At 33.8% G+C, this 17260-nt stretch overlaps 1 protein-coding gene across 3 annotated transcripts in view; it reads right to left on the reverse strand.

Annotated features, from left to right (window-relative positions):
- The window catches only part of SHOC2 (SHOC2, leucine rich repeat scaffold protein), an 80832-nt gene that overhangs the window by 36490 nt on the left and 27082 nt on the right, over positions 1–17260 (reverse strand). For 2 of the 3 annotated variants that reach the window (XM_003787169.3, XM_023511673.1), the window contains exon 2: positions 12763–13705. In XM_003787169.3, the coding sequence (XP_003787217.1) occupies positions 12763–13465 (703 nt within the window). In that variant the 5' untranslated portion in view covers positions 13466–13705. Of the gene's footprint in view, positions 1–12762; positions 13706–13888; positions 14314–17260 lie in introns of those variants that run through there. The other variant, XM_023511672.1, reaches the window with a different exon arrangement.

Raw genomic sequence — 17260 nt, forward strand, 5'->3', positions numbered from 1 at the left:
AATAAATGATTGTTGTTTTAAGAACTACCTTTTAGAGTAATTTGTTATATAATAATCTATAATATAGAGATCACATGAAGTCCATATTTATAAATACTTTATTCTGAAGCTTTTACCATGAAGTTGCCCAAAAAATTGCTGTGGAAAAATAAACCTCAAGTCAAAAGCCATAGTCTTATTGGCCTGAGAACTCAGAGGACAATTTTCAGGGCTATGAGAGTGGCTGGAATTCAAGGATGTGTATCTTAGAAGGAGGAAACCACAATGAGTGAAGCCCCCAAATCTGCATATACAAACTCCTCAAATTCTTTTTTTTTTTGAGACAGAGCCTCAAGCTATCCCCCTGGGTAGAGTGCCGTGGCATTACAGGTCACAGCAACCTCCAACTCCTGGGCTCAAGCGAGTCTCCTGCCTCCGCCTCCCAAGTAGCTGGGACCACAGGCACCCGCCACAACGCCCGGCTATTTTTTGGTTGCAGCCATCATTGTTGTTTGGCGGGTCCGGGCTGGGGATTCGAACCCGCCACCTTAGGTGTATGTGGCTGGTGCCTTAGCCGGTTGAGCTATAGGCTCCAAGCCAAACTCCTCAAATTCTTAGCTGACTCCAAAATTACAATTGTGAGAAAGGAGACTGCAAGAAGCCTAAGGGGAAAGCAACAGCTAGCAAAATAAAAGAACTGAGCAGAGATTTCAATAGCTACCAAGTATGGTGGATAAGAGTTTAGAATTTCTGGCTCGGCACCCATAGCTCAGTGAGTAGGGCGCTAGTCACATACACCAAGGCTGGTGGATTTGAGCCCGGCCCTGGCCTGCTAAACAGCAATAACAACTACAACCAAAAAATAGCCAGGCATTATGGAGGGTGCCTGTAGTCCTAGTTACTTAGGAGGCTGAGACAAGAGAATTGCTTAAGCCAAAGAGTTTGAGGATGCTGTGAGCTGCGATGCCACAGCACTCTACCAAGAGTGACATAGTGGGACTCTGTTTCAAAAAAAAAAAAAAAAAAAAGAGTTTAGAATTTCAGTCCTGCCAAGTTAGAGGGGTGAGGAAACCCAATTCCAAAAGGGCTATCACGTAAGAATAAAGACCACATCTCAAAATTTGCCCAAGGTTAAAGGATATAACCAAATAGATCCATCTGAAAAACAACTAAATCTTAGTTTCTGCATGCTCAAAGACACTCAGTAATAATTAAACTGCTTAGTAGAACAAAACTTAATACTTGTCAGAGGATAACAGAATCTATAGTAGTTACAATACCAACCACTTTTACTAGACAGTAGAGAATTACTATATTCGCTTCCATTTCTGGCCATAATGCAACTAGAAAATGAACAAAATACATGAGAAAATGGTTTACAGAGAGCAGATTAGCCATACACCGGAAAATTATATGAGTTCTATGACTTCTCCAGGTTTCTGCCTGTAGGCAGGTTCCAAGTCACAAAAAAACAGGGAAGGAATACTGAACAAAAGGCAACAATTTCAGAGTTGTAGCAAAAGGTCTGAGTTTAGAGAGACCAAGGCAGCTATAACTTAAGGGGCAAAATTAGAGAGATAATGGAGAAATTTATGCAATCTGTAGGAAAATTCCTTTCAGTCTTTGCCTAAATTCGATCTGCCTGTATGTGAAAACAAATTACCAAAGGTCAGGCAAAGAACCAGCAGAAAGTAGCAACTCAAACAATTCCCAGCAGTCCAACAAGGGTGTGAATATTTTAAAACTCTCACCAATCAGAAGAGATCTCCTAAAACACAGTTTATAATGTATCACTTCTTAGTGGGGCTAAATAAGATACTAACAAAAGGTTGCTGAAACTACTGTAACAAAGTGTAAAAGCAAGCCACAAAAGGACCAAACTGACTCCAAAGTCTTCCTTATGCCAGAACAAAGTCTGGCATGATTTAGGTTACAACAAAAGACCCAACAATATGAAAATTATAATGCTGATATCCAATTAGAAATTACTAAACATGCAGAAGAAGCAGGAAAATTTAAGCCACAAGCCACAACCAGAAGAAAAATCACTCCATTAGCAACAAAAACAAAAATATAAAAGATGATGGAACTAGAACTAGAAGACAAGGACATGGAAAATGCTATTAAAAATGAGCTCCATGTGTTCAAGGCGGCCAAACAAACAAAAATAATCCCTAATCTAGAATTTACAGAGGTGAAAAAACCGTATCTGAAGTGAAAATTTCATTGCATGAGATTAATAGATTTAGACAGTGAAGAAATGATACATACCAACAGAAAAAATAGCAATAATCTAAAACACATACACACTCATATAAATAAGCAGAGCATCAGGGATCTGAAAGATAATATAAAGATGTCTAACATATAGGTAACTAAACACTTAGAGAACAGAAAAGAAGGGATCACAAAAGATTAAAGTTGCAAGAAATAAAGGTCAGAAACCAACCCAAAAGAGCTCATGGTAACCAAACCTGGAACAACTTGAATAATAAAAAATGCATAAAAATAATATTGGTTTATACCCATAGAATGGGGGAAAAATGAGTTCAGAGTGACAGAAATAACAAATAAATAGGGAGAAAAGACAGCTCTTTCTTATAGAAGAATTCTAATTAATAAATGCAAAAAGGAATGAATGGAATGATGAAAATAAAATAAAAACCACCATCAAGATATTGTAGTAACTGTTACAAGGAGGAACCACCAATGACCCTAAAATGAATAAGCAAAAAAATTAAGGAAAAATGTGATACCTGCATAGTACGAAATTAGTACCTCCCAAAATAATTACTAATTATCTAAGTGACATAACTATGTATTTTACAAACACTAAAAGCATAACGATGCCAGGCACAGTGGCTCACACCTATAATCCCAGTGTTCTGAGAGGATAAGATGAAAGGTAGGTGGAAGAATCATTTAAGGTCAGGAGCTGGAGACCAGCCCTGGCACCATAATAAAGATCCTGTCTTTATAAAGCATAAAAACAATTAGCCAGGCATGGTGGCATGTGCCTGTAGTCCTAGCTACTCAAGAAACAGGCAGGATGATTGTCTGAGCCCAGGATTTGACGCTACAGTGATTATGACTATACCACTGTACTTAAGCCTGAGTGACAGAATGGGACCCTGTTTTCAAAAAAAATTGTTTTTAAGTTTTTCTTTTAAAGCACAACAAAAATGTGAACTTTAAGCCAATAAATTCAACAAATGATATAAAATATACCAATGCCTTGACAGATTCAAACTATAAAAATTCAATCAAGATAAAGAAAACCTAAATAACTACGTATCTATTAAATAAATTGGATTAGTAATTTAAAACTTGTCCACAAAGAAAACCCTAGTCCCAGATTGTACAACTGATAAATGAATTCTACTAAACATTTAAGGAGGAAATAATCCTAATCCTATACAAACCCCTCTAGATTCTAACAGAGAAAAGAACATAACCCAACTTATTCCATGATATGAATTCAGCACTATCCTGATACCACACCACTACCAAAAGAAAGGAAAAAAGGAAATTACAGATCAATGACTACCCAAATGTTTAACAAAATTTTAGTAAATTAAATCCAGTAATATATAAAGAGGTCCTATTAAAATACACCTAAGTAGGTGCTCATAGACCAAAAAATGAATAATTTAGGTTTGTTTCACAGTCCGTGAATTTCCCTACACTACTATGGCTCACAGTAAGGATGTTTATATTTCAAAAATAACACTCTAGAACTTACGGAATTTCTCCAAATACTCAGAATTTAGTTCTATAAAAATCACATCAGACCTTACTAAAATACATTTGTTAAAACCACATAATTAAAAAGGGCTGGAAGGCTCAGCGCCCATGGCTCAAGTGGCTAAGGCGCCAGCCACATACACCTAAGGTGGCGGGTTCGAATCCAGCCCAGGCCCACCAAAAACAACAATGACGGCTGCAACCAAAAAATGGCCGGGCATTGTGGCAGGTGCCTGTGGTCCCAGCTACTTGGGAGGCAGAGGCAGGAGACTCACTTGAGCCCAGGAATTAGAGGTTGCTGTGAGCTGTGATGCCACAGCACTCTAGCCAGGGGGACAGCTTGAGGCTCTGTCTGCAAAAAAAAAGGGGCTGGAAGTATTTGTCACACAAGTTTGAACACGTTTAGAGAGGTGGGAACCTATGCCATTACATTATTTAAATTTGTCTTAAAGGTTAAATTTTCCCTTTCATTGCAAAAACGACTTCAAGTGGTTTTTTGAAGCCAGTGTTTCTGCAACTAAATTCTGCAACTTACGGACAGAGACTAGTAACTATATTACTTTGGTTACATGCTGTCTTTCAGGTGCAATAGCTGTCCTCTTCTCCTTCGCTATACTTTAGCCACAGGAGAAGTCAATTGCTGCCTTGGATCCTATAGAGTCCTAAAATAGTTCCAGTGTTACTTTTGTTTTCTTTTTGCTTCTTTTAGCAATAATGCTAACTTCTCTAGGTTTCTGTTGTTTAGTGAAGAATATAGCAATTTGATAATAATAAGCTAAGTTTAACAGTTCATTTATAGTTTTCTAAAGTTTCATGCTGATTTGTGCTCAAAGTTATTGTTAAACAATTATGATTTCTTTCTCCTGCTAAAGTTAAGTTACTTGTTAATATTTGTAGAAAATACTCAAATAAGATCAATATATATTACGTTACCTGGACCATGAAAGCAATTCTATAATTTCTGGCAGTCCTGGGGGAATTTCAAGAATTTAGGGGATGAATAAAATACTAAAAATATAATATTGAAATATTATATAACCTGCAATGCTAAATAATATATATAATACTACAATATTGAAGATATTATAATTATACCATGAAGTTACAATTATATCTTATAAAATATATATATTACATATATTTAACATATTGTTATAATATTGAAATATAAAATATTAAAATAATGAAAATAGATCATAGTATTGAGCTTAATTAAATTCATTTCAAACTATATTTACTGAAAGTTACTAGGTAATGTCTTAAAACTTCATACAAAAATTACACAAAAGGAATAAGTTAAACTAAATTTGTAAAGTTGTTCACTTTTTTAAAAAGGTATTCTGTTCATTATATTTTTATATAGACATTATATATATATTTCTACAATATTACTATGTAGCTAGTTATGCTATGTATATACATCATTTATGATGAAATATAACACTGCAGTATTACAAGACAGTAAGAAATTAATTTTTTTAATGTTAGTCAAGTAGCTAAAAAAACCCTGCTGATTCTTAGATCCAGCCCAACAGGTGAAATAGATCTACAATGAAAATTATACAACACTGTTGGAAGAAACTGAAGAGAACACACAAAAAAGAAAAAAAATTCCCTGTTAATGGATTGAAAAGATTAATACTATTAAAATGACTGTACTACCCAAAGTGATCTACATACTCAATGCAATTTCTATCAAAATGCCAAAGACTTTCATCATGGTGGGAGGGGGCCTAAAAGTTGTGTGAAACCACAGAAGACTGAATGACCAAAGCAATCTTGAGCAAAAAGCATAAAACTGGAGGCATCATACCACCTGACTTCAAAATATACTATAAAGAAAGAAATTCATGTATTTACAGCCAACTAATTTTCAACAATGCAACCAAGAGCATACATTGAAGAAAGTCTCTTCAATACACAGTGCTGGGAAAAATCTAATATCCATATGCAGAGAAATGAAACTAGACTACTATATCTCACCATATACAAAAATCAACTCAAAATGGATTAAAGACTTAAATGTAAGGCCAAATACTATGAAACTACTAGACAAAAACATTATGGAAACAATTCAAGATACTGGTCTAGGCAAAGATTTTATGGAAAAACTTCCAAAGTACAAGGAACAAAAGCAAAAACCAACAAATAGGATTAGATTATATCAAACTAAAAAGTTTCTGCACAGCAAAGCAAGTAATTAACAGATTGAAGAGACAACCTGCAGAACAGGAAAAAATACTACGAACTATTCATGTGACAATGGATTAAAATCTAAATTAGAATATACAAGTAACTCAAGTAACAGCAAAAACCCTAATACGTAGTAATCCAATAAAAAAAAAATGGGCAAATGAGGCCGGACACAGTCAATCACACCTATAATCCTAGCATTCTGGGAAAATGAAGCAGGAAGAGCACTTAAGCTCAGGAGTTTAAGACTAGCTTAAGTGATACCACTGCACTCTAGCCTGGACAACAGAGTGAGACCCTGTCAAAAAAAAAAAAAAGGAAAAGAGAAAGAAGAAAGAAAAAAAGAAAGGCAAATAAATGGCCAAGTATATGAAAAAGTACTCAACATCACTAACCAACAGGAAAATGCAAATCAAAACCACAATGAGATAATATCTGACCCCAATTAAAATAGCTATTTTCAAAAAGACAAAAAATAAACCCGGTTTGGGGTCTTACAACTATAATCTCAGTGTTTTTGGAGATAAATCACTTGAGGCCAGGAGTTTGAAACTAGCCTGGGCAACACAGGGAGAACCTCATCTCTACAAACTAATACTACTATTGATAAACAACTGAGTGTGATGAAGCACACACATAGTTCTAGCTACTCAGATAGCTAAAGCAGAAGGATCACTTCAGCCCAGGAATTTAAGCTCAGAGTGCACCATAATTACACCAATCACTACACTATTCTAGTCCAGGCAATGGAACAAGATTCTGTCTGGGGCAGGAGGAGTACAAAAAATAACAATAACAAATGGTTATTGTTACTGGTGTGAATGTAGAGAAAGGAGAACTCTTAAACACTGCTGGTGGAAATGTAAATTAGTACAGCCATCATGGAAAACTGTATAAAGGTTCCTCAAAAACCTAAGAAAATAAAAACTCTGCCATAAGACCAAGCAACCCTACTACTAGTGGGTATCCAGCCAAAGGAAAATAAATCAGTATATAGAAAAGATACCTACATTTTCATGTATATTATACTATTTACAATAGCCAAGATATGGAATCAACCTAAGTATCCCTCATCAGATGAATGGTTATCAAAAATGTGATATTCATATATATACAATGGAATGCTATTCAGTCATTAAAAAGGATGAAATCCTGCCATTCCTGGCAACATGGATGAGCCCAGAGGACATTACATTAAATGAAATAAGCCTGGCACAGAAAGGTAAATACCACATGTTCTCACTTATATGAGAAACCTAAAAAAGTTGATCTTACAGAAGTAGAGAGAATACTGATTACTAGAGGCTAAGAAGAGTGGGGAGAGACTAACCTTCTCTCTGTCTAGAATTCAGAGGTCCTCAAACTTTTTAAATAAGGGGCCATTTCACTGTCCCTCAGACCTCTGGAGGGCCGGCGGCAGGCCCCAGGACGAGTCGGCTGCAAAGCAGGTCTGGCAGTGGCAGCAAAAACACCTGGTGGGGGTGGTGCCTGTGGCTCAAGGAGTAGGGCACTGGCCCCATATATCAGAGGTGATGGGTTCAAACCCAGCCTTGGCCAAAAACTGCAAAAAATTAAGAATTAATCATGTTTAAAAAAAAAAAAAAAAAAAAAACACCCGGCGGGCCAGATAAATGTCCTAGGCAGGCTGCATATGGCGAGCGGGCTGTAGTTTGAGGACACTTCTAGATTATAGTTAGATAGGAGATCTACAACACTGTAGGGTGACTAAAGTTAATAATTTACTATATATTTTCAAATAACCAGAAAAGAGGATTCTGAATGTTCCTACACAAAGAAATGATAAATGTTTGGGGTGATGAATATGCTAATTACCCTGATTTGATCATTACGTATGGTATGGAAATATCACACGGTCTCCCACGAATATGTACAATTATTAGTTATTTCATATCTGAATTATGTAAGAGTTGTTTTTCAAATGGCTAAAAATGATCTGAGTTCTCAAAAAGCATACACTTTAACATATTAGAACATTTTCCTAAGCATTATTCTGATGATCAGACCCACCAAAAATTCATATACTATATAAATGGAGGATGCCCAAAAAAGTGCATACATACACACTTTAAGAAAAACTATCAGCTCGGCGCCTGTGGCTCAAGTGGCTAAGGCGCCAGCCACATACACCTAAGGTGGCAGGTTTGAATCCAGCCCAGGCCACCTGAACAACAATGATGGCTGCATCCAAAAAATAGCCAGGCGTTGTGGCGGGTGCCTGTGGTCCCAACTACTTGGGAGGCTGAGGAAGGAAACTTGCTTGAGCCCAAGAGTTGGAGGTTGCTGTGACCTGTAATGCCACGGCACTCTACCCAGGGGGATAGCTTGAGGCTCTGTTTCAAAAAAAAAAAAGAAAAAGAAAGAAAAACTATCAAAATTGCAATATTCAATATACACGATAACAAAAGATGACTACGAATCACATTGAGCACCTCTCGTAATTGCAGAAGTCAAACATGACTTGAGTATTATAAATTTAATAGCTTTTTTCTTTCTGAAAATATGTATATGTTTTCTGGCATCCTCTGATGGTAGCATTTTATTGAACAGATAGTGTAAGATAGATTTTTAAAAATACTTTAATTTAGCATTTTTTAAAAAAAGAATAATAAAGAGAAAACTTAAAAAAAGAAAGGGAAGAAATCTTACAGCCTTAATTCAATGAGGGAAAAGAAATCATAGAAATATTAGCAAAAGAAAAAGATGAAGTTTATTTCTCATTTTAAGGAGCAACCATTTCTTTCCCAGAAATAAAAATCCTTTAAAACTTCATTGTCCAGAGTTTCCTGACCCAAACAGATTCATCATAATTCATATTGTCTACCTGATGGCCCCCACTCTAATCCACCCTGGAAAAAAGAATACACAAAAGCACATCTGTAACAGGAAACTCAAAAGAACCGATCAGTGAGGAAAGGGGGAAAGTGTTTAGTTCATTATTTTCCCTCTGAAAAGATGATTTATTGACTGTGTGGGTGCAGAGTGAAGAGTCTATTTAAAGATTAGAAATAGAGAAAGAAGAAATGGCAGGAAGAATAGAACACTCATCTATAAGAAAAAGCAATGACTGAGGGTTCAATCTATTTACATAAAAATAAGACATTTATTTTATTTGTCCAGACCTTATCATATAAAAGAAGAAATTTAATTAACATTACAAAATGAAGAGTTTTCTTCAGTAGTCTCTGATATATTATCTCTGCCTATAAACTACCTGTTTAGTCTCTTTTTTACTGTTTTCTTCCAGTCTTTACCCACGTGACCATATGTAACTGGTATCAAATCACATTACATTAATAAAGATGCCATTAATGCTTAAATGAACAAATGTTCTAATTTTAATATACTTTCCTAGTAAGGCACAGCACAAAACAACCTTGTATAATGGCTAAATTCCAATTATATTACTGAAACTAAACTGGCTGTATTTCAAAAACTTCTAATTTCTTACATTCCTCAAATATACTGAAAACAAACTAGATGGCATGACTGAAAGTGATAGATTCATTCAACTACAAAAAATAAGAATATGCATAATACAAATCTAGTATATATCTATGATGTAGCTTTAATATGCATACATGGAAGTTCAACAAAATTATAATTAGCATATATTTTTAATTGAAAATTCCCTTATAAATTTCAGCAGTAAATCAAATTGCAATAAAGATATTTAAACTTTAAGAAATATCAGATTTCCATTTTACCTGATCATTGTGCATGGGTCTTACTTTGTAGACATTCTCAAAGGTGCTTAGAATTTTTTTTTTAAGTTAAAACCACCACAGTAAGATTTTACATCACAGAAAATAATCTATTTTTGTCTTTCCTTTAAAAAAAAGGTAGATGTCAAAAATTAAAAGCAAGAAACTGCAAATTTTCAAAAACACAATGAAATACCAATTCACAAATATAGAATCACTTAATAAAAAAACAGATAATAATAAGAATATTAAGTAGAGAAACTGGAATATTTGATCACGCACAGTGTGAACTCCTGTAATCCCAGCACTTTGGGAGGCCGAGCAAGGCAAGCAGAACGTTTGAGGCCAGGAACTGGATACTAGCTTGGTCAACACAGCAAGACCCTGTCTCTACAAAAAATTATTAGCCAGGCTTGATGGCACAGTTACTTCAAGACCAGGAGTTAGTGATGAAAATGTTCTAAAATCATTTGTGACAGACAACACAATATTTGTGAATATACTAAAAACTACTAAATTATACACTTTAATGATGGGAATTACATGGTATGTGAATTACATTTCAATTAAACTGTTAACACTCCCTCCCCAATCTAATGCAATGGCTTTCAACTGCAGCTGCACATACAGTAACAATGTGCTCTTTAAAATTACAGATTCCCTGGACCTGCCAGAGACCATTAAACCAGAATCTATGAGATAATACCCACTTTTCCACACAGTGTGGGCAGTGCAGCAAAAACTGAGACCAAAGTTCAAATTCTGACTGCCAACTTCTTGGATGCATGATCATCAGTAAATTACCTCGTCTCCCTATATTTTCAGTTCCTTCTTCAGTACAATGGGAAAAATACCTATTTCTTTGGGTTCCTATAAGGATTTAATGAGATACTATGTTTAAAGTATACATGGATAGAACAGTGCATGTTATATGATATATTGTGCTCAAATAATAGCTATTCTTAAGATTGTGCTCTTTCCTTAGAAGGATACAGAGCCAATTAGCATAGCCCCTACACAAGGATGCCACATGAAGCATTACTATTACTATGGCCCCCGAGTAAGGATTTGTGAAGTGTTCCATATTTTTTTAAAAAAAGGACTGTGCTATTTTTACTAGACCTTTATATTCTTGTTCCCTAACAAATAATGCAGACTTCCGCATGTTTGCTCCAAACCCGTGCATCTAAATTAAACTTATTCTCCACGAGAAACATAAAATTACATTTTCTAAAGCAGTTTATTTTCTATCTGATGCCCTAATTGGAATAAAATGTTACATTTATGATGTTAACACTTTTCAGAAATTACGTGAACATAAACTTCAGTAATGTTACTAACTGTGAGAGCTCACTAACAAATCTAATGTAATTATAAAATTAAAAATTTAGAAATAAAGGTCAAAAGAGTAGGTTGTTGCAAATACAAACCATTTAGCTACATAAAATAACAAATTTTTAAAAATACATTCATATTTTAGTAAAAAGGCTATATTGATATGCTGAAGAAGAAACTGAAATTAAGTTTAAGATTCTATGAAATGATTATTCACTTAAGAAATATGTGTTCTTAATTCCCATGTAATTTGCTAACATTGGTAAGGAAATAAGTCAGTAAAGAGAGACTCATGAATTAAAGCCAAACTCTTAGGACTGAGGGTAACACAAATACAACACAACAGGAACAAAGACAGGAAATAACAAGAAATTCAGAGTTTCTTTCTCCAACAGCCTGTAATTCTTTTTCACAGTGAGCCATAACATGCAGGTCAAATTTGGATTGAATCTGGTACTATAAGAAGTAATGCAACGACCACATTCCTATCTGAAGAAATGGAATGAATCATTTTCACCCAGAAATGCTTGGGAATATTTTAATATCTCATGAGTGAGTCATACTTGGTAAGTATAGCATTATACTGGAGAAAACCTATCATGAATTTAACTAAATACATTTAATTAAACTAAAATTAAGATTTTAAGTGTCTAGTTAAGAGTTAAATGTGATTGATCATCATTCCTAAAATTTAAACCACACCTTTTTCACAGCTAAATAAAACTGAAGAACACCCATGGAATATCATATCCCTGAAAAACTGCAGAGCATAAAATCAGAAAGTTTCCTTTATCAACTACAATACCAATGCTCAAAACAATATACTTAACTCATCTTTGTTTTATTCAGAATAAAATGTCTTTAATAAGAAAAAAAACTTCCCTTAAAAGGTTTCATAATCAACTTTTTATTAATTTAAAAAATCTTATTTAAAAAAGACCCACAAAGAAGTAATACCTTATCAATTACTCAAAATTGATGTAAATAGACTATCATATCCTTATGTTTCAGAATTTTTTCCATAATTAAAAATATCAGGGCAACTAATTTCTTTTTACTGACTTATTCACACATCTATAATTCCCTATTTTTCCTCCTACTGTTATCCTTTAAAAAATATTTCCTTTGTTTCAATATAGTTTAGCTTTTCATAAAAAACAGAAATGAAATCTACCAAATGCTAACAGTGTTACATTTATACTGTAAATCCTAGTGTTACCTAGGATATACTTAATAAACATGTTAAGTACTTTCAAAATGAAAATTTTGTTTTCCATTTGCTTATGATATTGCTCTTTTATAAGGCTCTGAATAGTCAATCTGTTGGGGTAAATTAAACAAAAAGTAATGTGAATTTAAACAAACATTTTTCAGATTAAGATGGGAAAGTGAGAGCATGAGAAAATGTAGCCTTAATATGTCTAATGTAATTACATGAGAAGTTACTTTTAAAATAAGAGACAATAATTTAAAAATTAGGCAGACTTCTTAAACTTTTCTTCTTCAAGTTTAATTTTTTCCCTATCAAAATTAAAGATGATTAGGTTTATATCACAAAGGTCCAATTACATATATTTTCTAACTGACTTCCTTAAGTTTATAAAATAGTCTCAAGCCATTTAGGAATAATATTGCTGAAAACAGAATAAACTATAAAAAAGATGGAATTTATTTTTAAGAAGCTGTCTCTAGGCAAGTATCAGCTATTTTTTTTGATATGAAAAAACTCAACAAAATTATTTAGCATAACAAATACTACAACTAATAACAACATTCCAAGGCCTCTTACCAATTTCAGCAGGTAGTTGTTTGATTTTGTTCTCTCGAATGCTAAGCATGCTGAGTTTTGACAGATTTTTGATGTCCTTTTCCACAGTAGTTATACGATTAAAGCGAAGGTATAGAGTGGTGAGAGAATCCAGCCTATACACCACTGAAGGAATTTCTCTCAGTTTATTATGCCGTAAATCAAGCATCCGCAGCTTCTTCAAGTTATCAAGAGAGTCAGGCAAACTGGTAAGTGAATTTTCACTTAGCGCCAGTGTCATGAGATTTACTAGGCAGCCCACCTCTGCTGGAAGGGACTGTAATTTGTTACTGTATAAATAAAGTTCTGTTAATTGAGTCAACTCTTTGATTGATGACGGCAATATGTGTATAGATCTCTTGGATAAGTCCAAACGCATTGAATTCTCTTCCCGGCATTTGTTAAGCTCTTTAATCACCTCTGCATTGCTGGATTTTTTCCTAGTCCCAGGTGCTGGATTTGGCCGTTTGATCGTATTGTCAACTGAAAACGCCACCCCTGGTTGGGCAGCACTAGAGTCCTTCTTTCCATCTTTGGCATCTTTCCCTTTGGTCTTAGGTTCTTTTTCTTTGCTTTCTTTTCCAAAACCTCCAGAGGCTTTTGCCTCTTTTTCTCTTTCCTTGGCTGATGGTACTTTGGGATCTTTTTCTTTAGAGTCTTTTTCTTTTCCTAAACTACTACTCATGGTGACTCAATCTTGGACAAAAACAACATGAACTCCTTTTATTTTATTTGCCAGAAATTGGAATTCAGAGATGAAGAGATAAAGATCCTATACAATCAAAAATGTGTTGGCTGGAAGAAGTAATCAGCATGGAATAACATCCATCTGTTACATGTTGCATCTAAAAGCACTATGCCCATTTCTGATAACTCACTCCAACTGGTAAAATAGTGCTGGTCAATCAGTGATTCGTTAGAATTCCTGAAATACAATATAGAGAAAATATTAAATTACTTTAGATTATAATAAGTAAAAACCTTCTGAAAAACAATCTTATTGCAGAGTTTGCCATATTCCTATGATTTGATACACTACATATTTAATGAATATCCTTTATAATGCAAAATCCATTGAAAACTACAAAATTAAGGAAGTAGGCCATACCTTTAAGAAACTGCAATCTAACAGGAGGTAAGAATACAAATTAATATAGTACAAAACTTCATAAGAGTTAAAAAGCTGCACTCTACCCAAGGCAATAGAGACTCCTGTCTCACACACACACACACACAAAAAAAGCTAAAAGGTGGGAGAAATCACAGCAATAAACTTTTTAATGCTATTCTAAGAAATTTATAAATATTAATTTATTTACCATATAACAGTCCTATGAGATAAGGTCCTACTGTTATCCCCACTTTATACAATGCGATACTGAGGCACAGAAACATCCACAAGTAGCTTTGTGATCTTGGAAACATGACAAAGCCAAGATTCCAAATCAGATAGTTGTACCCAACAGTCTGTGTTCCTAAAGACTAAACTAAAACTGCTCTACAATCAATTGCTAGACAGATTTTATTTATTTATTTATTTATTTATTGCAGGTTTTTTTGGCTGGGGCTGGGTTTGAACCCGCCACCTACAGCATATGGGACTAGTGCCCTACCCTTTTGAGCCACAGGCACCACCCCGGACAGCTTTAAACAACAGAAAGAATTTCAAAGGTGATAACAGAAAGAAGAAATGTTTGGCAAAAAAACTAAATGAACAAAATATAATATGTATGAAGAAAAGCAAATAATTCAGGGAAAAAGGCATTAAGAATCTGTACTTTAATGAACATTCTAGGTAATTATGATACAAGTAGATCTGGAGACCACCTTTATAAAGCAGTGACAAAGAACAATTTTTAATGATGTCTATATTCCTTAGAGACTGGAAAATTAAAACAGAACAATAGCGCGGTGTTCTTAAAAGTAAAAGTGGCCAAAAGGATCCACAAATGCTGAAAAGATTAATAAAATCTTTGTGGAAAGAATCAGTTGGTCCTCCCTAAACATTTTGAAATTTAAAATTAATAATTCTTATTTTGTGACTCTTTTGTTAATTCTATATAATTAACTGATCATTACTTGGTACCAGGTCTTAAGATTTAGAACAAAATAACACGTTACCTGATTAGCTTAAGAGATTTTTAAAAGCTATTAAAATTTTGTCAAACCACCAAAAGGATTTGATAGTCTAAGTATTAAGTGTTGTACTAAAAATTTCTTTTTATAGGAACCAAGACCTGCCCTATATACAAGCCTGCAGTTTAAGTAGACAGTCAAAAACATTCACATAACAACTAAGTAACTGATAAGATAGGACAGTATTAAATCCTTAGATGAGTAACACCTGCTATAGCACTTTTCAGCAAATCATCACCAGGGAGAACGGTTGAGAGAAGGAAGGACATAAACTTTTTTGATAAAGTTGATTATGGATAGAGTTCAAACAAATAGAGGAGAAGTGGCAAAACATTACAGATGAGCACCATGAAAAAAATTTTGGCCTAGAGTGAGGAATGGGCTTAATTAGCACAAGAGAGTGAAAACACAGGACTTTGCTGAATCAAAGAGTCAAGTATACAGCAACAGCAGGAACAGGATAGAGGATGAATGGGTAGAGGATGCACAGTATAAACTTTATGGTTATATAAAGATTCTACAATTAAATAATAAACTTTGAAACTGCACAGTATAAACTTTTATTGGTATATAAGATTATACAATTAAATAAATATGTCATTATTTGCTAGTGTACCAGGAACACTCTCTCCACTACTTACCATCCCTTCAAAAAAAAAAAGAGAAATTATTTTCAGCTGCAATGGAGAGACTAAATTTCAGAGGTATTCACTGGAAAATTAATGGTGATGGGCCAATATGAAAGCACATTTACTAACAGCAGACAAAGGTGAATAATAGAAAATATGCACAGTCAGAAGGATACAAGCACTGCTTGTCAATTTGTATTTAAGAAATATCATTATACCAAGTTACTGAGAATCAAGTTTCTACTTAGCAAGATATGTATATATTCAATTTAGAAGGATACTTATTATGTAAAGATTAAATGTATCTGTATTCAAAATACAGATATTAAGCATCGAGATAGAACAAGTCTATCCCATTAAAAAGTAAAAAAACTGGGAAAGAAAAAAAGAAAAGCCGGAAAACTTTAAAGTTTCAGTTTACTTAAAATGAGGTTTCTAATTAGATTTTGGAATATTTAAAATTAAATTTTAAATTAGATTTTAAACATTTTGAGTTAAAAATATTTTAACACAGAATTGACATTTTTAAAAAGAGAATTCCTTGATTTCCTATTCCATTTTCTAAATTTTCCCTAATGGTCAAAACAAAACCAAAAAATCCCACAACCTGAGATATTTGCTTAAAATTCTCAGGCTCCATTCCAAACCACTGAATCAGAATGTTAATAGAAAAGTGGGGTCTAGGAGACTTAAAATAAGACAAACAAACAAAAAAAAAACCTCAGCAAAAGCATATCAAGTTTGTGAAATATTTTAGCTGATCAAATGTAAGATTTGAATAATAGTATATTTAGTATTATAGTTCTCAAATATAATTATAAAATAACTAAGGTAAAGAGTATGTCAGGAAAGGAAATGTACTAATGAAAAAACATTATTATTTACTAATAATTTAAAGTTCTGTTGAAGTCTAAAGGGACTAGATGCCATCCACTGTATTTGAAGTTCAGACTACTGATATTCCAGCTGTCTGATGGTTTTACTATTTTACTGTTTGATGGTTTACTGGTAGTGATAGATTTGAACTAAGTAACCCATTTACTCATCCTGTAGCCCTTGTATCTAGGTGATATACAGTTCAGTAATAGTTCATAAAAATATTAACTAGTCAGAGAATAGAATTTCCAACCTTGTTATTATCACCATACTTAAATAACTAACCAGCCAGCCACCCTTGACTTTTAACTAAATATTTTTCAAACCCAGTAAAACTATATCTTGGTCAACAAAATTAACAAGTGACCTGGCAACCCAAATCAAGTTCTAGGTCTAGTCCATACTTCAATCAAATGACATTTACAAACTTTTCAATAAGAAAACATATTTAGGTCAATCTTTCATTTCATGTTTCTCAGAAATAAGCCATTTATTCAATAGTTTTTGCAGTTATTTTACTGCTATAGGTTTTAAATCATTCCCTTTAGGAACTGTATTTTTTATGAAAACTGGACACAAACAGTAAAAACTTTTTTCCTTGCTAGCTTGGCACCTGTAGCTCATGTAGCTTACATATTTTGAATGAAGCCTTGAGTAGAACCTATCTCACACCAAATTCTCTGTTATAGAAGATAAGTTATATGTAGTAGCAAAGCCATGAAATACAAACACTACACTGAATATTTAAACGCTATAGACTCAGGTGGTCAAAATGAAAACTCAGAGAGAACATATTTTTAAGTAAATTTAAAGTCTCATTAAGATTTTAAAAGTGCGTC

Source organism: Otolemur garnettii, unplaced genomic scaffold (assembly GCF_000181295.1).
Source record: "Otolemur garnettii isolate 467f Iridium unplaced genomic scaffold, OtoGar3 scaffold00021, whole genome shotgun sequence".
Classification (NCBI taxonomy): domain Eukaryota; kingdom Metazoa; phylum Chordata; class Mammalia; order Primates; family Galagidae; genus Otolemur; species Otolemur garnettii.